At 44.7% G+C, this 22,491-nt stretch overlaps 1 protein-coding gene across 1 annotated transcript in view; it reads left to right on the forward strand.

Annotated features, from left to right (window-relative positions):
• The window catches only part of WDR72 (WD repeat domain 72), an 84,860-nt gene that overhangs the window by 40,405 nt on the left and 21,964 nt on the right, over nt 1-22,491 (forward strand). The window contains exons 15-18 of the mRNA XM_082198934.1: nt 901-1,712; nt 4,326-4,411; nt 8,366-8,448; nt 9,515-9,671. Of these exons, the coding sequence (XP_082055060.1) occupies nt 901-1,712; nt 4,326-4,411; nt 8,366-8,448; nt 9,515-9,671 (1,138 nt within the window). The remainder of the gene's footprint in view (nt 1-900; nt 1,713-4,325; nt 4,412-8,365; nt 8,449-9,514; nt 9,672-22,491) is intronic.

The following is a 22,491-nucleotide window of genomic DNA, read 5'->3' on the forward strand; positions in this document are numbered from 1 at the left end:
CTGCCTGTTTTTAAAAGGAGCTTCCAAAACATTTTCCAAAACTGTCTTACAAGGCATTGGAAGCTGTAGTAGTCATCAAAGAAAGCAGTTTGCTTCAGGTGAGTGTGAAAGCATTCCACATCTGAGCATTTCCTAACATACTTTTAAAATTTATACTTTCGCCTTCAACAGGTTTCCAGGGCAGCTTACAAAAAGTTAACATTACAATAGAACACCACCATACAAATCCATTTTGCCACCTGCCCACCTCTGAAATGCCATGCCCTGTTTGGGGTTACTTTGCTCTCAGTGCCACCTTGGAATAAGTAGTAGTAGTAGCAGCAGCAGCAGTAATAATAGTAATATTTATACCCCACCCATCTGGCTGGGTTTTCCCCAGCCACTCTGGGCAGCTCAGCACAGAATATTAAAAACACAATACAGCATTAAACATTAAAAACTTCCCTAAACAGGGTTGCATTCAGATGTCTTTTAAAAGTAAGATAGTTGCTTATTGCCTTGACATCTGATGGGAGGGCATTCCACAGGGCGGGCGCCACTACTGAGAAGGCCCTCTGCCTGGTTCCCTGTAACCTCACTTCTCGCAGGGAGGGAACCGCCAGAAGGCCCTCAGAGCTGGACCTCAGTGTCCGGGCTGAACGATGGGAGTGAGACAGGGCCTTGCCTGGAGTGCTCTCCCAAGAGAAACCCATCAGACTCCTTCTGTGGGTCACCAGAGATTGAAGATGCTTTTATTTAACAGTCTTGACTTTTGGTTTGCATTCGCTTTTTGTTGTTGGTTGCATTTTGCTTTTAGAAATGGTTTGTTATATTTACCCTTCTGTTGACCATACTATGTGCTGTGGGTAATTTTTAGTGGCTGACCAAAATGTACATTATTCTTGTTCTTATTATTTTCAGCTACCCACTGCCTGCCATACCCAGTGGCCTTTTACCATCCTGCCTGTGAAGACAGAGCGACAAAACATCCATTTTTACGTCCTTCTCTTTGATTTGGAAAAATTGGCCGAACTGCTGCATTCAGCCCAGCTCAAGGGACTGAAGTCATCCAGCTCATTCCACAGCTATGACGCTCTAAAGAGAGCCAAAAGCACAGCTGACAAAAGGATGCTAATGATGAAACGAAACAGAACTTCTGGGTCACTCTTTCCATTGGATGGGCAAGTCAAAGCTCCAGCTGAAGAACAAACATTTGGGGAGAGTAATGCAGTTGGCTCTTTGGAACAAAGTGGCGGCATCAAAAGACACAAAAAGCCGAAGAGTTCAAAGAAGGTTCGGAGGCAGCCATCAGGAAAAGTCAATGTGAATGTTGTCATGGATGCAGCAAAGCTCCTCTTGTCATGCCTCTTGCCTTGGGGTGTGGATGGGGAGTTGGATGATCTCTGTGTTCAGTATTTAGATATCTTGAGACTTCTCTATCCAGTCTCACTTGGACTTATGTCAAGGAACAATCATCTCTCTCTGACATTGCCAGGATGGTGCAATGCCAGTTCCCCAGGGGCGGAACAGCAGCAGGAGGCAAATCACTTGTTCTCCAGAAAAGTGCTGGATTTGTGTCACAGGTACATTAGTGTGGCCCAAGAGCAAACAGGAAGGGTCAATGGACACACAAAAAGCATCCGTACCACAGAGAGATCCCTGACTCTGAGTTACTTACTGAGAAGGATATATTTAGTTCAAAGGATATTTGGCAGGCCCTTAGAAAAGACCAGGTAAGAACTTCCATTTTCCAGTGTTTCTCTAATCCCAAGCAGGCAAAATGTTAGATGGCACAGATGGATGGGCAGACATTCCTTTGTCTGCCTATCATTTGTCATTCATTGTGTAGCCTAGTGCCATGCCCTGGAAACCCATTAAGAGTGTTTCCAAATTACTCTTAATTAACCCACATTTATATCCTTTGGTGTACCAGTTAGGATTTAGCTCCTTCTCATTTCATCTCCATGAAATGGGAATAATAATTTGCATCATTTATTTGTTTTGATTGCTCTGTTTATTCCTTGCTTTCTAGAGGGTCTTACAGATGGTTCTCAGTTGGTTGACTCCCAGCTAGGGACTGCTCAGGGGCAGAAATCCTTTGCTTTAGTCACTGAACTTTAGTCACTTTTGCTTTCAGACCATTTTTCTGGGCCATGATTGTGATGGAACTGTGTTTTACAGTGCTTATTCCACATATTGTCACGTCCCATAGGCTGCCATAAAAAGGGGAGCAAATGTCTCAGAAATTACCAAGGGCAGCCCCATATAGCTTAGGCTTCATTTTATGACATCTAGGCTTGAAGACATGAACAAAGATATATTTTGTGAAACAGATTCCAAGCCACTGTTGAAAACTGGGGTCTCCACATAACCTTAATTTATGTGGGAGGCTGTACCTTGTAAATAACGATTGGGCTTATATCCAAGGAACTAATGACATCTCCCATGCCTAGATTCAGTTTCAGGCACTGTCCCAATTCTCAACTTCACCGAAGCCACCAACCAGATTCTTTTTTTTTTTTTTTAATGAGGAAAGAAGAGTTGGGTACTATTGGTATCACGGCAGCATCTCACAGTAAATACTTCTGCAAAGTCCTTGCAGGTAGGGGAGAAGAAAATATGGGAAAGGCTATGAGGAGGAGAAAAGTAGATCATCATCAATCATTCCTTGCTACCAGGAATGGAACCTGAGAGTAGTTTCCATTTGCCATGCTATCAACACTTCCTGCTCAAGAGTGTCACAGACCTTAGAGTTGGGACCTAGTGAGCCTAGAGCTTGCTGATCAGAAGGTTGGCGGTTCGAACCCCCGTGATGGGGGTGAGCTCCCGTTGCTCGGTCCCGGCTCCTGCCAACCTAGCAGTTCGAAAACACAGCAAAGTTCAAGTAGATAAATAGGTACTACTCTGGTAGGAAGGTAAACAGTGTTTCCATGCGCTGCTCTGGTTCGCCAGAAGTGGCTTAGTCATGCTGGCCATATGACCCGGAAGCTGTATGCTGGCTCCCTTGGCTAGGTAAGCGAGATGAGCGCCACAACCCCAGAGTCGTCCGCAACTGGACCTAACTGTCAGGGGTCCCTTTACCTTTAGAGTCAGTCAATAGGACAGAGCTCATCTGTTACCCATCCCCACCCACCTCAGACATCATTCAGCACCTCTCCCTTATAAGGCATTATAAGCCTGGAAACTAGTAAAGGTCTTGAAATTGAATAGCATACAATTTTTGTAGTGCACATTTTGAGAAATTTCAGTCTCCCTACCTTGATAGATATAAATATAGACCAGGAAATGCCTGGTTGGGGCACTCCTGGTTTTCTATTTGCATATAAAAAACGACCATGGAAACTGGCATTTCCCAGAATTAATTAAACTGAGGAGTTGAAATTGGCAAGTTGCAGGAATCATCGTCCCAAGACGCAGTAAGAAGGCCCCTTGTTTGGTCTACCCTTTTGACACTTCCTCACACACCATGTTTGGTCTACCCTTTTGAAAGTCCACGATTAGTTGCATTTTTATTACTCCTGCCCATTAAACAGGAATATCAAAATGAAGTTGTTTGGTTGGTTTGCTTGTTCATACCCACTCAAGCGTACATTTATTTTGCTGGCTGCTCCTTCAATATCTGGGCAGGAGAGAAACAATATGTGCCGTGTTTTTGGCCGAGCCAAATGGAGCATGCTAATTAGACAACTGGTGTGGGTGATCATTGTCCTTCAAGAAACCTACATGGCTCTTGGGTCTGGGCTTCTAAGGACAACTAACTTGAAAGCTGGGGGGAGGGGAGAGATTGTACTGCTAATTCTGCCAACAGTCAAGGTAAGACGAAAGGTGGCTGTGAGGGAGGAGCCTGTGGCAGGCAGGCAGGAAGTCTAGATGGCAACTGTGCAGCTGCCAGTCATTTCAAAGGGGCCTCCCATGACTGGCAGCTTATATTGATGAGGAGCACAGTCCTTTCCCAGTCCTGCTTCCTTGGATGCTGGGAACTGAGCCTGACAAGTCAACACATGCAAGAGGCTGGGGGTTTGCTTTGCTGTGGACTGTGGGCAAGAGAAGGGCCAGGCAGATGATTTTTCCTTGTTGCTTTAAGCAAATGAGCCTGCTTTCTTTGGCAGCCACTGAGGACAAATGGCTCTTGGGAAGTCTTAGCAGGCTGCCCAGCTTCACACTCTGTACACTAAGGGAGGGTCCTCCTCCAGTTATATATGTATATTGGGTTAGAGCCAATGTTAGTCCTACTCAGAGTAGACCCATTGAAGATAATGGGCATGACTAACTTAGGTCCATAAAGTTTACTATAGCCCAGGATTGCCTGCACTGATCTCTTTGACTGTTATAACATTTCCCCTCAGTCGCCAGAAACTGGAGTCTGCACGCAACAAATGGAGACCCACACCATCTCTTGGGACCACAAGTTCTTATGAAGAGTCCACTAAACGTGAGTATCAGGAGACAGTGCAGAATTACGGCACAAGACACAACTCATGTTTGTTTTCTAGGCATGACAGCATTGAAAACACATTTCGAGGTGCTGAAACATTAATGTCATCCTGTGAGTTGTGAGAAGGGAGCCTGAGTTTCCATATGTTCCTCTAGTGCCTTCTGAACTTTGCAAGTAGATAAATAGGTACCGCTCCAGTGGGAAGGTAAACGGCATTTCCATGCACTGCTCTGGTTCGCCAGAAGCAGCTTAGTCATGATGGCCACATGACCCGGAAGCTGTACGCCGGCTCCCTTGGCCAGTAAAGCGAGATGAGCACCTCAACCCCAGAGTCGTCCGTGACTGGATCTATTGGTCAGGGGTCCCTTTACTCTTTACTAGGCAAACTAAAGCCCAGGGGCCAGATCCAGCCCAATCGCCTTCTAAATCCAGCCCGCGAACAGTCCAGGAATCAGCATGTTTTTACATGAGTAAAATGTGTGCTTTTATTTAAAATGCATCTCTGGGTTATTTGTGGGGCATAGGAATTCGTTCATTTCTTTTTCCAAAATAGTTTGCTGACCCCTGCTTTAATATCATGATCATATAAACCTATGAATAACCTGTTGCAGGCAGAAAAACATACAGCTGATGTAAGAAGAAGCTGGCCAGTTTCACTTCTCCCAGTTCCTGGCAGCTGCATGGGCCACAAGATTTTATTTTATTTTATTTATTTATTTCATAAGTGTCAGGGGTCCAGGAGCAGAGACGCAGAGAAGGGAGGAGACAGAGAGCGAGGGGGAGGAATACGAAGGAAGGATGAGTGGGGATGACGACCCGAGATCACCGAGCCTGTCCAGTGAGTCCGAGGATTCCCAGAAGGGAGCGCCAGCGGTCAGAGCAAGGGGGGAAAGCAGGGGGACACCCCAGGAAGAAGGGGCCAGAGAGGAATCAGAGAACAGCAGCTGGAAATCGGGACCAACGTGCCCAGCTGGGAGCAGCGGGGAGAAAGGGGACCAGACATCGGGTTCCGGAGGCTTTCAGCAGGAGGGAGGGCATGAGTCAGGAGTAGTCACGCCCACCTCAGGGAGCGAGGAAACGGTCAAGAGGAAGGTAGAGAGTTGGGCGCGCGCGCCAAGTTCAAATGCAGCGGAAGCTGGCGCAGTAAGCAGCCCGGAGAGGGAGCCAGGTCCCAAAGCCCGCCGCAAGGAGGCGGAAGGGTCCGGGGGGTCAGCGTCAGAAGAGAGTAGGAAGGAGGAGACCCCGGGGGGCAGAAGGACCCAGAGACGGAAGGAAAGGCGCAGGAGGTGGAGCAAGGCTAGGGTATTAAGTTGGTGTGCAAGAGGCGGAGACTCAGACGGGTCTTCGCCGGTCTAGCGTAGAAGACGTAGGGCTGCACATTGCAGTTCGTAAATGGAACCTGTAACTCAATAAAGACTCTTATAACGTGAACGCTGGCTAGCGTGGTCCTATGTGAGCCGGGACTTGGTAGCAGCCCTGACAATAAGCAACAGCTTTTCTCACCCCAGAAGCAGCATGCCATAAACTCATAAAATCTGATCGTGTCTTTGTCTTCATATCTTTTAACAATGAGTTTTGTAGCACCTAATATATTTATTGTAGCATCAACTTGGTCAGATGGGTTTGATTTTTCAGCATACCCATAGACCTTTGGCTCAGAGCTAAATCAAACAACCTCCCCCTTTTTGAGAGTTTGCCCAACGTGACCTGCAAAAAGTCAATATTCATTTGTTGTTATAAACAGCAGAAGAAATTTCAGGAGTGGACAGGCAGGTGCCAGATTCCTCAAGGAAATGCAAAAGGCCTACATCACGCCCTAAATTATACAGTGGTGCCCCGCAAGACGAATGCCTCGCAAGACGGAAAACCCGCTAGATGAAAGGGTTTTCCATTTTTGAGCTGCTTCCAAGACGAATTTCCCTATGGGCTTGCTTCGCAAGACGAAAACGTCTTGCGACTGTTCCGATTTCCCCCCGCTTCCCCCCCTTTTTCTAAGCCGCTAAGCCGCTAATAGCCTTTTAGCCTCTAAGCCTTTAATAGCCGCTAAACCGCTAATAGCGCTAATCCGCTAAGCCGCTAATAGGGTTGCTTCGCAAGACGAAAAAACCACTAGACGAAGAGACTCGCGGAACGGATTAATTTCATCTTGCGAGGCACCACTGTAGTCAGATGGGGAATCCTTTAAATAACCAGTCCCCTTCCTCCAAAAGGATGCTGAATATGAAACAGTTAGGTGGGAGCTGGTTGTCTGAAAGGGACCAGGGAACAAAGCTGCTCAGTTTTTACCCAGATTAAGCTCCATTGAAAACAGTGGGACTTCCTTATGAGCAGACAGTGTAAGGCTTCATTTACAATAAAGGAATCAACATTCCAAGTGTTTCCTAGTAAATGGCTGCCTACAGAAGCATTGCAGTTAAAGAATTTAAAGTGGATTGGTGACCATTTTCTTCAAAACTAAAGGAAGGGCTTTACCATTTCCTTCACTTGGTGCAGGGATTTTATTTTTCCTATAAACAGGACTCCAATTTTGCACCTACACCCCCCCAACTTTTAATTGTTCTCCGAGAATGCAGATGGAAAATAAGATCTGGACATGCAAGAATGAATAATAAATATAATGGAACCATGGATTGGGTAGAGGGAAGTCAAGGGATTGCAGAAATCTCACACTGTGATATTATATTGATGTTTATTTTATATTGTTTGTTATGAATAAAACCCAATAAAAAATAAATAAAAATAAAAATTGTTCTCCGAGACATAGAGGGAAGGTAAAAAAGAAAACCAGGACATTCCAGGATCAAATCAGAAACTAGGATGGCTTCTGTAATTCCAGGACTCTCCCTGGGAAATTGGGACACTGGGAGGGTATGTGAGAATTGAACATGGAGCCTTCTGCCTGTGTGGGGCCTCTGCCCCGCCATTAAGTCATAGCCCCACTTTGCTTCTCCCCACACCAACTTCTCCCATTTTCTATACCAGCTCCATTAGCAGTTCCAGCATCCTCAAGATATTCCTTACTGCTCTTTTTCCGTTTAGCTTTATATAGCTCATATGTGGGTGATTTATGGGTAATTTAGCTATATCCTTAATTCTTTACTGATAAGAAAAATAGCCATTGGTAACCAAGACTAAAAATAAGGTATTGGTTTTTTTAAAGCTGGGAGAAATAGATACTCTCCTACACTGATGTTATGTAAGTAAACTGGAGACCGTAGGGCATATTGCATTACACCCCAGGATGGATTTTCTTCAGGGGAGGGACCTTGGAAATCAAAACTGAGGAATCCGGAACTTCAGTTACATGTGATTTGATATGTGTGTTGTCAAGTGGATTAAATTTAAGTGGGCTGTATATTGCAAACAGAAAGTTCAGAGGTAGTCAACAATACCAGGATTGTTAACTTGTGTAGAAGCTTCCTGTTTAGTTGCAAATGCTTTATGAAACTTCTTTTCTTTTCTTTCTTTCTTTTAATTACTTTTTTATTCAAAACATATTATCCAGAAACATATCATCCTTATTTTTCCCCATTTTTCCTCCCTCCCCCTCCCTCCCCCCACAGAACCCACTCGCCCCCACCCACCCCTCGACTTCCCTCAGTTCCAGGCTTTGATTTCTCTAAGAATGCTGTTTTCTGCATGTTGCACAGTTGTATAGACCCTCAAACTATTTAGCTGATAATTATCAATAAAAAGTTTGTGAATGTTTATTCAAAACCAACCAAGGAGTCCAGTTCGCTTTGTTGCGTCTTCAAATACTTTTTAAAGGGTTCCCATTCATCTTTAAAGTCACAGTTATCCTTGTCCCAGGACAAGGATGAAACTTCTTTTCTTACGTTGCCATCATCTTTTACATGGCCTTCAAGACAAGCGGTTCAGTTTTAAAGGCCTGGTGCATTGTTATACTTCAACTGGATGCAGCCTAACAAAGAGTGTCTCCTCTATTTTCAGACATATTGGGGTTTCCTGTCCATGAACCAGAGAACAGTTCACTTGTCAAACTCATTTCGTCTTGGAGAGACCAATCCATAGAGGTAGGAAGTGGGTGCTCTTTTGCCATTGAGAACCATCATGTAGGCTTCCTTGAAGCAACAAAGTGCAAAGAGACCATTCATGGAGTCACAGGTGGTGGCAATCCACTGCAGACTGCTGGCATGGGGAACAATATATGGTAGCTGAGACATTTGGTGTGACAGAGAAGCCCACAGTCTGTTATCTGTTGGTGATGCACTTGGTGCCGAAATCCAGCCAGGATCGCCTTCCTTGTCAGCATAGTGTGTCCTGCAGGCGCACCTTGGCATCTGACCAAGGTCAGCTCATGTGCACCAGGGAATCCAGACCAAAGCAGCTTTTGCAGATCTGGGGGAATCAGGAAGGCCCCACAGCCTCCAGGTCTCTGCCTTGATTCAGGACCAGTTGACCAACACAGACACAGCCTGCTGAAACCATGAGCAGAAACTCCATGTGACATATTTGCTGCTGACCTGTCGGATTTCCACTGATTGCCCTACACATGTGTAAGATGATCGTGTCAGGGAATAGGCTGGCCCGGAACCTTTCGCATATTGTGCTAGTTCTGCATGTATAGAAATTATCTGATATGGACGACCATGCAAACATCTGACATAGCGCTTTGCATATAAAAAGGTGATGCATCTAGGGGAAAGTTTTGGCCTAGCCATCCGTCTGATGTGTCAGTGTGTGGAGAGGTCTTTTTTTCTTTTCTTTTTGACTGTTCAAAGTCAAAGAATATCAGGAACTGGCTGCTGTGTATGTGACAAGTGGTTGAAAAGTTCTCAGCCTCTCCAGTCTGATGGGCAGGAGAGGTTCTGGTCAGCTCCCCACCCCCACCCCCAAGCCCCTCTTCTTCACCCCCTCCTGTCATGAAGCCAGTTGCCACTGATAGAGCAATGCAGCAGGGCAAAGGGTCAGCCTAGCTTTGCCTTTCCTCTGCACTGAGCATCCTTGCACAGGTGCATCCCTGCTCATTGCCCCCTCCCTGAAGCAGTGTTTGGGAGAAGAGGGGCGGGGGGAAGGAGGCCTGGGCTTGGGGCAGGACAGCCTAACATCCTCCTCACTGACAGCCTGCATCTCTGACAGATGACTGAAGCCATTCAGGCTGCTCTGCTGGCTGAAGTTTGGCAGGGCCTGAGAAACCGTCGGAAGACCTTGGCCAACGGTCATGGGCAAGCAAGTGCCAAAGTGGAGGAGCAAAGGACCGAGGAGCCAGAGATAATAAAGAGCCACCCCTTGCTGGGTAAGTGTCTCATCTGTTGGTGTGAGGGCAGGTTAAGGTGGGTGGAGAAGCATTTCATTTCTGAGATAAGACCAGGGTTCTCCATCCCAGAGTTCCTGCAACTGCAGATCTCCCTCAGGTAGTTGCTGCTACTATTCCTGTTCATCATCTCCATATTTAAGGCATGGAGGGGAAAGGGTGTTGCTTTGTGTAAGTGTTCAAAATGCTTCTAGTATTTCATTCTTGTGTATATTGGAAATGTGATTGCAAACAATTGATGCATGCCATTTTATAGATAACATTAGTGAACAACAAATTATATGGAAATGAGCAGATGTTTTCAGATTTATTTTTTATCAATAAGATCAGACTTATACTAAAAATGTTGCTGCTCCAATTTTATAACTTCATACTATGAAATGTGGAGTTTTTATGCTTTGGTGGTAGAATAATCCACATTGTGGAAATTAGTTTTACAGCTGCATCATTTCATTTTACAGTGGGCCTAGTTGCTGTTACTTTTAATGGTGTTCCTGTTGATGGGCAGGAAAGTCTGATTCAGAATTTATGTTATGAGATGATATCCAATTTTCTTTAGGCCATTAGCTGAGCCTTAAAATTAAGTGACCTGAAGTTTACATCCAATCCTATTAGTGAGTCTTCTCTGTCATAGCTAATTCATAATCTCGTGGTGTGCATGTGTCTGTCATGAAGATTTGTGGCTAGCACATTTGTTCCAGGAATCTAAGAAAAGTTAAAAAATTTCAGCCATAAAGAACACGGTTGATAGTTTCAGTTGTGCTAATATGGACATGCATGTGGGATTATCTTTTGTTTTACAATGGATTCCCCTCTCCTGTCCCCATTCTACACAAATATTTTGGTATTAAGATTTTTATTTCTGTAATACCGCAAGATATAGAAAACTAATGTACATTTTAAAAGAGACAAAAACAGCTACCAAAGAGAAAAGAAAAAGAAAATAATATTTGTCATGTCAGGTTCCCCCAGATGCAGGTTACATCAGTGTGGGACCCCTGAGCATTCATGGAGTCACAGTTCACCATGTGTAACATGCGTATACTAGAAGGTTGTTTGGTTTGAATATTTAGGAAGTGGTTGTGCATTGTGAACTCTGGTAGGCACCATTCAGGAAGAGCGCCTTGTGTCAACCCACTTGGAAAGAAAGGTGTTGACAGCTGAATCTCAGCAAGAAGTGGGCAGTTTGTTGTTCACAAAGACAGATATATGCTAATACATTAGAAAAAACTTGTTGAAATATATAAGCAATTTCCTTCTTTCCTGGAATCTCTTCCTTTCCCATCCTTAGCTATTTTTGTACCAAGGCTGGAGAGGGATCCATGTTGTATGTTTTCAGTCATAAGGTGTCCTGCTTGAGGATGAGGATGGTTGGGCTTGGTGATCCTTTCATCTGCCGTTTGGTCTTTGCACAAAACCCAACTGGGCCAATTGGCATGGCTCTGTCTTCAGTTATCAAGTCAGCACTGGTATGTTAAAAGAACCCTGTCTAGGTGCTGTAAGTTCTCATTAGCCAAGCTGATTCAAGCCAGAGCTCAAGGGGACCTTCATGAAATCCACAAGCCTCACCCATAAGTACCCTCCCATTTTAGGCAAAAGGTGCCCCCTCCCCCTGTGGCTAATGTCCTAACAGAAAAGGTGACTAGGAGAGACCTGGGCCACTGTCATTCCTGGACTGAGCCACGGCCTTCCAATCCTCTTCTTCTGCTGAGGTGAATATCTGTGTTTACTCTCAGGCTCTTCCTTGGCTACAGAAAGGGGATGTGGCAGAATAGAGGCAGAGTATTCTGAGCTGCTGAGGTGTGGGATTTCTCCTGCCACCAGAAGTGGTGAAAGCCACTTTACTTCAGTGGCTCTAAAGACGGGATTTGACAAATTCAGAGAAGGAAACAGTTTGACAACGGTCCTTAGCCATGATTGTTCCATGGAAGTACTGTGCTCTTGAACTACCTCGGTAGAGATCCCTGCCAGCACATTTCTCCTCCTTCTCCACCTCCTCCTCTTGTGGAATATGCATCACTGAAAGACATTACACCCTTGTTTCATATTACAGCCCTTTCCTGTAAAGGAACACAACTCAATTTTGTATTTTATCATCCAACCTGTGGTTTAACTTGGCTACTGTATCATCTCATAGACATTCACTTAAAACTGTACCTTGATCCAATATTCTCTAATATTAGTGGTCAAGTATTGAAGGAAGCAAAATGGAAGACTCTGTAGAACTGCAGCTTATTTCATTCTTTGCTTCATATATTTTACCAGACATAACTCCTTAATGCAACAGAAATCAGATTTGTTGTGTATTTTTACACAAAATCCAATTGTGCAGGCGCCATACCAGGCTCATCCAAAACATTAGAAAGGATACGGTTCTGCTAGGATATTGTTGAAACTCCACACGGAAGCAGCAACACTTTGGATGCCAAGGCACAGGAAGTGCCACTGTAAAAGGTGGTGTTGACTGCTCTCCATCTCTGGTGGGTGGTTTTGGGGAAAGATGAATGATCCCGATAGCTATTATTTATTTATTAAAAGTATCCCACCTGATGTAACAAAACAATAAACACACAACATTCAATGGAACTTGGTAAAAACAAAACACAACTCTCTCATACAAATAACACTGTTGTTGTTTAATCGTTTAGTCGTGTCCGACTCTTCATGACCCCATGGACCAGAGCACGCCAGGCACTCCTGTCTTCCACTGCCTCCCGCAGTTTGCTCAAACTCATGCTGGTAGCTTCGAGAACACTGTCCAACCATCTCGTCCTCTGTCGTCCCCTTCTCCTTGTGCCCTCCATCTTTCCCAACATCAGGGTCTTTTCCAGGGAGTCTTCTCTTCTCATGAGGTGGCCAAAGTATTGGAGCCTCAGCTTCAGGATCTGTCCTTCCAGTGAACACTCAGGGCTGATTTCCTTCAGAATGGATAGGTTTGATCTTCTTGCAGTCCATGGGACTCTCAAGAGTCTCCTCCAGCACCATAATTCAAAAGCATCAATTCTTTGGAGATACCAAACACCCTTATTTTTATGCAATGCCTCCCCAATTGCACCCAAGGCTTGATTGTTCCAGTGCCCCCCAGGGGACAGTATCGCCCACTTTGGAAACATGGACCTAGATAAACCTAAGTTTTTAAGAGGCATTGAAAGGTTGTTACTGTGACTGTCTCACAAACTACCCGATGGAGGGCATTCCAGAGGCTCACTTACACATCATCAGCAAGTGGCAGTCCACCAAGGACTATCTTATTGGGAAGATTTTAGAGACTGGCTTGGTCTGTACTAAGTATCCTGGTCCCAAATGGGGCTTTAAATGTTGAGAACTAAACCTTGAACTTGACTCAGTAGCTAATAGAACTTTCAACGCTGATGGGTAAAGCTGGGTGCCCCACTCCCAGAAGCTGCTGCACTTTGCGCTGGTTGTGCTTTCTGAATCAAGCACAAGGGTAGAGAAGAAATAACTAAAAGCCGGAGCTGAGGTCTTACGGGGGTATTTGGGGCCTTCCTGCTTTCCTACACTTATCTTACTATCTTCTCCCAATGGGGGCTGGGCAAGAGAAGAAGAAGCCAAGTTGCCCTGAACTTTTTATGCTTAGGTTTGCTGCAGAACTTGCTGCTTCTAGTTCCTTCATCTTGCAAACATGACTGGAGCTGGTGTTGCCTTGTGGCATCTGAAAGCACTGCACAGATTTTGGCCCACCTGACATTTGGTGGGGTCATCAAGATTTGTGCTTCGTGCACTCCATGCATTTTTGAAAACCTCAACTAAGCATCTGCCCACGTGGGCCTGATATCTGCTGCACATAATGCACCCATCAATCCATTCCGCTAGAAACTCTAAAAATAAATTACAAACAAGCAAACAGAAACTGGAGATGGGAAGCTCCCTCTGCAGTACCTCAGCTCTGCTGCTCTCCTTCCACAGCCAACCTCTGTCTGTCTCCACTGCTGAGCCTCATCCATTTCTCTCTCCCCCTGACATTTTGCCTTTGCTAGATCACAAACTGCCTTTTTAGAATCCACCTGGAAAGGGAATGCCTTTCCTCTGTGCCACAACCAGTGGTGTAGCGTGGGGGGTGCAGGGGGGCCGGCCGCACTGGGCGCAACATCTGGGGGTTAGGGTTAGGGGGCACAAATCCACGGGTTAGGGGGCGCAAATTACTTGCCTTGCCCCGGGTGCTGACAACCCACGCTACGCCACTGGCCACAACCAGCATGAGCTGAGCTGACGGTTTAGGATTGCCAGCTTCAGGTCCTACCTGGGGAAGCCCACTTGTCTCTCAGCCATTACTGTAAGGATGAGTCATTTGCAGGAGCATAACAGCAGCAGTTTGTGGCACCATTTCTCTTAGAAGCTCCCAGTCTCCTTCCCAGGTCAAACTGGGGGTCTTCTTCCTTGGGCCTGATCCAAATGGCTGTGCTCTCCAGCATATGGGTTTTAAGAACGGTTGTGTGCCAGAGGAGCTGAAGCTAGGAACAGAGCTTGAAGCAGGTGACAGCTTGGAAGGTGATTTGATGTGACCTTCGTCCACTGCACCAAGGAATGAGAAGAGGCACCAAGAGACTCACCCCTGCGCTGATGCACACAGTTAACTTTGCCAACAACCCACTGGAGCAGCCAGCCAGCCAGCCAGCTAAGGTGCCTTCTCTGCTGTGTCCACCTGTGCTTCCCAAAATCAAGCTGGTTAGAGCCCATTAAAATTCTTGTTTGTTGAATTCTCTTAGCTAAAATTGCCAGTCATAAATTGCTGCAGTCACCAGAAAGTATCGTTTCTGATCCTTTCACTTAAACATCAACTTGGCTGTGTTAGGAACCCAACCATAAAACTGTAATTCAGTGGCTAATATTTTTAAAATCTGTGAACTGTAGAGTGGCTGCTCCCGTCATTTGAGCTGGACTGAGATGGCTCAGGTGCCAGAATGTTCAGTCTTCTCTTGCATCCATCCCTAAGTGGCTGGAGAGGCTGCTTGCTTAAGTTTGCTCTCTCATACACCAAACAGTCAGTGCAAAAGGGACAACAGTGTGTGCTAAGAGATACGCCAGTCAAGGACTTGACTTGCTCACAGAGCCATTACTCTAAAATAGGGGTCTAGTCTGGAGGCCTGATGCAGCCCCCCTGACCCCCACCAAGTGGAGTGGAGTTAGCAAAAAGAGCCCCCCCCCCAAGAAGACATGCCCCACAACATCCAAAGTGACTTGGGAGGAGTTCCTGAAATCAATGCCACTGGAGCTGCAGCACAGAAACTTGAGATTCACCTCTGCCTTGGAAGATCCCTTTATGGTGTCCCTTAGGTATCACTCTCTACAGTGGTACCTCGGGTTACATACGCTTCATGTTACATACGCTTCAGGTTACAGACTCCGCTAACCCATAAATTGTGCTTCAGGTTAAGAACTTTGCTTCAGGATGAGAACAGAAATCGTGCTCCGGCGGCGCGGCGGCAGCAGGAGGCCCCATTAGCTAAAGTGGTGCTTCAGGTTAAGTACAGTTTCAGGTTAAGTACAGACCTCCGGAACGAATTAAGTACTTAACCTGAGGTACCACTGTATTGTAAAATGGCTTAAAGACAAATAAAAACCCTGCATTTCATAGAGGCTGACAATGTCAAGGTTTCAGAAGGTGTAAGCACAGCTCCCCGATATTCTTGCCTGGTCCCAGAACAGCATAGTACGGATTGACTATATTATTTCCAGTTACCGGTACTTTCATTGTATGGGGGGGGGGGAGAATCCCACCTTTGAACTAACGCAATCTGCTGTCCCTTTAAATCCTACGAAGTCTGCAGACCCCTTAAACGCACAGGGGGTTGTTGGTGAAGTTAACTGTGTGCATCGGCGGGTGTGTGAGTCTGGAGCAAGGTGCAACCTTTCCCTGCGCTGTAATAAAGTAGCTGTTCATCTGTGGTCAGGGATTGTCAAGAAAGACCTTGAGTTCCTCTGCGTTATTTCACAGAGAGGCCATCAGACAGCTTTGCATCATCTCACTCTATCAATCAAGGGCCTCAGCCACTGCCTTCTGCGAGAACTCTTCCTGTTTTTCACAGACAGCTCAATAACTTGTCTAGGGGTTGTGATAAATGCCCTCCATGCCTCACAAGCTGTCTCCTCCATCGCCACCTGCAGCTCGCCTTTGCAGAGCTGGTGCTTCCATTCCCCCCATCCAGTCCATTTCATTTCTTTGCACTTTTGAATGAAAGAGCCACTGCATTTATATATCCGGCCCAGCGGAAAAGCTGCACTGCAGATTCCCCATTTGTCCCCAACAGAGAAGATTAGATTTCCGCTTAGGAACATTAAGTGGAGAATAGACGCAGGCAAAATGATAGGAACTGTTGTTTTTAATCCCTCCTCCCGCCCTGCTTGCACTGAAACACACACTCTTTTCCTTTAATTTCACACACCAGTCATATTTTTAAAGATCAACTTTTGCAGCCCCAGCTGATCCAACTGCAGCCTCCTGCTGGTTCTGGAGCTGGAAGCCCCACAGAATCCCATCTGGGCACAATTGCCAGCCGTTGCTCAGGAGGCTATTACAGTAAATGAATAACTTCTCTCTCAGAAAGAAGGTGGCTCTTTCAGATCAGGTTGAAGGTCAATGGCAGGGGAGGACGAGGAGGCTCTCGTGTTGCAGCTGTCTGCAAATGTGCTTGGCTTCAGATTCAAGAAGGTCAGAAATCTGGAAAAGAACCAGAACTCTTGCGGGGTGGGGGCGCGTGCAAACGACCTAAACCACAAGGGGAAAACAAACTGCTACAAATCGCTTTAATGAGGCTTAGGGGTTCCATAGTAAGGAGACAAGGAACTTTTAAAATATAGTGGTTGTTCTAATTTGAAAATCTGCATTTAGAAAATCCTCCCCTCTATGGGAAGCTGGAGTATCTGCTGTAGCAGGGAAGGCCAAAGTGTTTGGGGATTTTTGGGTTTAGAAAACAGAGCAACTAAGAGAGGACATGGTGGAAGGCTGTAAAATCAGGCATGGTGCATAAACAGTGGGCAGAGAGCAGTGTCACTTTTGTCAATCTTCACACTCATTCATGCGCTGCCACATGGTGCGTCTACGGCCACAAGGTCAGGTGGCTTTGAAAAGGGAATTAGAGAAGTTCATGCAAGAGGCCCGTTATGACCACATGGATGGGACCTCCTGGTTCATGAGTTGTGTGTGCCACTGAATGGCATTTTCTGAAGGGGAAACAACAGGAGGGGGCCTGTTGCCCTCATATCCTTGTGGGGCTTCCATTCGGGCCTATGGCTGGCTGCTGTAGGGAGAAGCAGGATGCTGAACTAGATGGACAACTTTGGGCTATTAATCACAGTGATTATACAGATAGAAATTACAGGTGCTGAGGCCATTCAATGCTTAATATTTGGCTGGAGACTAATATGGTATGTGTGGGTGTGGATGCAGCTATTTCCATTCTGCTGCAGTGCTGGGCTTCCCTGAGGTTTCTAGCTGATCCCCGGATCTGACCCAACTCAAGAAGATTACAAAGAGCCTGTCAGTCTCTTCCTGACACATGTGGGATGAAGAGGCTGAGCATCAAGGTGCTAACCAGCAAAAAATCACACTGAGTAAGTTAACTCAACTCTATTAGAAGAAACAAGACTTGCTCATGAGTGCCAGGCCTAATGAGCTCGGCAACTCTTCTTGGTAGGTCTTGCGCCTACAAGGCAATTGTGGAGACTGAAGTTCCTCATATTCCCACACCTGATTAAATCTCCTCCTCACCAGGGTCCTTCCCAAGCAATCTGAGACTACACAGGCCCCTGTCTTTTCTCTTTCCACTTGATACCTCTCCTGGTCCTGGGATACTGGGGGAAGGGGAGCTTGTTGTAGCAGGAGAGGGAGACACCCTGGCATCTTCACCAGCCTGACTTGTCTCTGCCTCTTGGCCTCTCTTCTGCTTCCACTTCTGCTTCTGCACTTCTTTTTGCCACAGCCTCTCCCTGCTCACTAAACCCTGTTACCTCTTCCAACACCACCACCTCCCAGTCTTCTGCCTCTGACCACTAATCATCATCCAATTACCAGTCCCCAAGCTCAGAGCCTTTCTCTCTCGGAGTTCCCCCACTGGTGCCTTCCACCATTCCTCTGCATCTAGCCAGTCCATGACACTGAGTGGGAGCTAAGGCAGCATTGCAGATTTGTGCTGGTGGTCTTTCTCCAGTGGACCTGGTGATGTGCTACCTCCTCATGAGATCATGCCCACACTGGGATTGGCCTTAGGAGGAACAACAACATTCCGGATTTCCTTGACCCCCTTGGCTTCCACTTTCAGCCAAATAGAACATCACTTTCCTCTTCCTGTGAAGCAGCAGGCCAGTGACCTCCAGATTGGCAATTGCTCTATCCAGGAGCTCATTAGTGGAGCTGTCTGTGTCTCTGCCATCAGCATTTGGTGAAAAGGGCTGCCACTGACCCTGCCAGACTTGGGTCAGGAGGTCAGGAGGTCTCGTTTATTATTCAAAATTGCTTTCTGACCTTTTCTCCACTAGGCCAAATGAGGTGGGGTGTCTTCTGGTTGGTTGGAGGAACTGTAACCAAATGCTGGTTTCTTGTGCGATTGATTCTTTTATCACTGTTCTAAATTTGTGTCTACTTGTATATACCTACTCATAGGCACAGTAACCTGAAGATTCTTGCACAATGATTTATACATCTTGCCAAATATGTATTTTGAAAATAATTGCAGCGCCATGGAGTCTGTGTATTGCTTCACCTGCAAATCTACTGAGTGATTCAGTAGATTGATAGATATGATAGATAGTTTGTAGTTATAGATCAAGTCCAAGTCTTTGCAGATCTCCATGGTCTGAAGTTTTACTGTTTGACACTGATGGTTGTGGCAGTTGACCAACACAGTGTCCCTATGATGATGCACTATGATGACATTTTGCAGATGACAGCTGCTTAAGCCTCCTCTGGCTTTTGATAAAACTCAAAGAGAGCTCTCAGTTTGAATCAGATGGAAGTCTCGTGCTCATTGCTCTGATCCTCAACAGAGATCCCTGCTCTGTCTGCTTGTAAGGCTAATCTTATTGCATACAGCTCGTAAGTCTGATGAACAACCAAGAGTCTTGTGGCACCTTAAAGACTAACACATTGATTGTGGTGTAAGCTTTTTGGACTACAGCTCACTTCATGAGATACGTACGTTTGCATGTTTGTAAGGCTCTTCTTATGAACCACATGCAGTTTGAACAGAGACAGCTATACTATTAGGCAGAATAAGGTGACTGCCTCAGGCAGCTGATTTGGCATATTATGAAAAGACAGCAAATTATTGATTATTCCATTTATTATTGTAATTTTATTGTCAGGGAGAAAGAGAGGAGCCTGTTGGGTTTTCTGCATCAGGTTCCAAAATAAGTTGAGTCGTCTTCAGCATATTCACCTTGACTTGAGGTAGAGGCCCCATTTGCTAGAGGAAGCAAAATGTCTTAGGCTGGCCTCAAGTTTTACATTAATTTAAAGGCTGTGTTGGGCCATCTATTGTTGGACCACACCTCCCATCCTCCTCCCTGACCATGGCCCTTGCTTACTGCTGGGGGTGATGGAGGTCCAACAACATCTAGAAGACCACAAGCTCCCCACCCTAGTTTTTGGATCATGTGTCCCGTCCCCCATCTCCGTAGGCCTTTCTTGGGTTCTGGCAATTACAACAAAATCAATTCCTGATGTCACAGCCTCCTGTCTCATGCTGATTTGGGAGAGATCGCTGCCTGGTCTCAACACATCTGCCTCCACACCAGAATTAACAGGAGGCTAGTTGTCAAGTCAGCTGCATTAACAGCCAAATGAATTGGATCAAATCCCTTTGCAACACGGTGGATGAATGGAGACAAAATCAGGGCATTTGGGAGCAGCTTAAGTTGCCCAAGCTGGAGGGAGGGGGGAATGATCTTCATCTATAAGGCAGTCTTGCAAGTGTTTCTCTTGCTCTCTCCCTCCTTCCCTCCCTCCACCTCCATCCCAGCTCTCTGTGGTTCAGTTCCTCATCAGTCCTGGAGAATACTGGTCCTGGCCTGCCTCCCTGGGTCCTTGTGAGGGTAAACAATAACTAAATGGGTTTGCCCTGAAACTGGTGTCAAAAGTCAGAGAGGAATCAAATGATTTTGAGACACTTAAAATAAACATGGTTTAACAGAAAGTGGAGATGGTGGATGTTATCTTAAATATTTTGTTCTTTTTTAAAAAAATAACTGGCAGATGGAAAAAGTCCTTTTTATCTTTCTTTATTGTTTCTTTTTTTTTATAATATTTTTTATTAGTTTTACAAAAGTTTTTATAACAGACAAACACAAAAAAGAAAACAAACAAACAAACAAGTATAATTTCATAATGTCATTTCATAAACTTCTTTCCTCGGACTTCCCCATACCTCCCCTTTCTGCATCCTCATGTCCAAATTTTATAGCAACTTATAAATGTTTTTTCCAACTCTAATTCATCATAGTCCTTTCTTATTCTAATCTTATATTACTGCAGCCCTTTCTCTCTATAGAATCTCGACATTCTAAGCTTCATCAAGTTTATAGTAGTCCTTAAGATAAATCTTGAATTTCTTCCAATCTTCTTCCGCAGTCTCCTTTCCCTGGTCTCGAATTCTGCTCGTCATTTCCGCCAATGTCATATAGTCAATCACTTTCATCTGCCATTCTTCCACGGTGGGTAGATCTTGTGTCTTCCAATACTTTGCGATCAATATTCTTGCTGCTGTTGTTGCGTACATAAAGAATGTTCTATCCTTTTTTTGCACCAATTGGCCGACAATGCCCAAGAGAAAGGCCTCTGGTTTCTTAAGAAAGGTATATTTAAATACCTTTTTCATTTCATTATATATCATCTCCCAGAAGACCTTAATCTTCGGGCATGTCCACCAAAGATGATAAAAAGTACCTTCAGTTTCCTTACATTTCCAGCATTTATTGTCAGGCAAATGGTAAATTTTTGCTAGCTTAACTGGGGTCATGTACCACCTGTATACCATTTTCATCACATTTTCCTTTAAGGCACTACATGCCGTAAATTTAATTCCGGTGTTCCACAACCTTTCCCAGTCAGCAGACATAATATTATGACCAATGTCCTGTGCCCACTTAATCATAGCTGATTTAACTATTTCATCTTGTGTGTTCCATTTCAACAGCAAGTTATACATTCTTGACAAATTCTTAGTATTGGGTTCTAGCAGTTCTGTCTCAAGTTTTGATTTTTCCACCTGGAAGCCAATTTTCCTGTCTTGTTTAAAAACCTCCATTATTTGATAATAGTGGAGCCAATCTTGTACTTTGGGTTTTAGTTTTTCATGGCTCTTTAATTTCAGTTTCTCTCCATCCTGTTCTAAAATCTCACAATACTTTGGCCATCCGACCTCCATATTAACTTTCTTATGGGCCTTCGCCTCTAAGGGTGACAACCATCTAGGGGTTTTGTTTTCCAACAGGTCTTTATATCTCATCCAAACATTGAACAACGCTTTCCTTACAATGTGATTTTTAAAGGCACTATGCACTTTGATTTTGTCATACCATAAATATGCATGCCAACCGAATGCGTTATTGAAACCTTCTAAGTCCAAGATATCTGTATTCTCGAGAAGCATCCACTCTTTCAGCCAGCAGAATGCTGCTGCCTCATAGTACAATTTTAAGTCCGGCAGGGCAAATCCCCCTCTTTCTCTTGCATCTGTTAGTATTTTATATTTTATTCTGGGCTTTTTGCCCTGCCAGACAAATTTCGCAATATCTTTCTGCCACCTCTTGAAACAGTCCATCTTGTCAATAATCTGCAAAGTTTGAAACAAAAATAACATTCTAGGCAATACATTCATCTTAATTACTGCAATTCGGCCTAACATTGATAATCTCAAATTTGACCATATTTCTAAGTCTTTTTTAATTTCTAACCAACATTTTTCATAATTGTCCTTATATAAATTCAAATTTTTAGATGTTAAATTAACCCCTAGGTATTTCACCTTCTTAACCACCATCAAACCCGTCTCTTCTTGAAACTTATTCTTCTCCATATCTGTCAGGTTTTTCCCTAAGACTTTAGTTTTTTGTTTATTCAATTTAAATCCAGCTACCTGGCCAAATTGTTGAATTATCTCCAACACCTTTTTCGTGCTAGTGTATGGCTCTTGTAAAGTCAGAACTAAGTCATCTGCGAAAGCCCTTAACTTGTAATGTTTTGCTCCGACCTGTACACCTTTAACTTGCTGGTCCTCTCTAATCATGTTCAGCAACACCTCCAGGACCGAAATAAAAAGCAATGGGGAAATTGGGCACCCCTGTCGTGTTCCTTTTTCTATCTTAAGTTCCTCAGTTATTACATTGTTTACAATCAACTTAGCTTTTTGTTCGGAATATATTGCACCTATACCATTCTCAAAACCTTGTCCTACCCCCATCCCATGAAGGTTCTTTTTCATAAAACTCCAAGAAATGTTGTCAAAGGCTTTCTCCGCATCCACAAATATCAAAACTGCTTTAGTATTTATATTCACCTCTAACTTTTCCAGAATGTCTATTATATTCCTAACATTGTCTGAGAGGTGTCTCTTTGGGAGAAAGCCTGCTTGGTCTCTATGAATCCTTTCCATCAATACTCTTTTGAATCTTTTTGCTAAAATGTCTGCAAAAATTTTGTAATCCACATTGAGTAACGAGATTGGGCGGTAGTTCTTCAATTGAGTCTTTTCAGTCTCTGTCTTTGGTATGAGTGAAATATATGCTTCTTTCCACGATTCAGGTGCCTTTTTTCCCTCTAAGATCTCATTACAGACATCCTTTAGCG

This window comes from Podarcis vaucheri, assembly GCF_965113315.1.
Source record: "Podarcis vaucheri genome assembly, chromosome: 14".
NCBI classification, from domain to species: Eukaryota; Metazoa; Chordata; class Lepidosauria; order Squamata; family Lacertidae; genus Podarcis; species Podarcis vaucheri.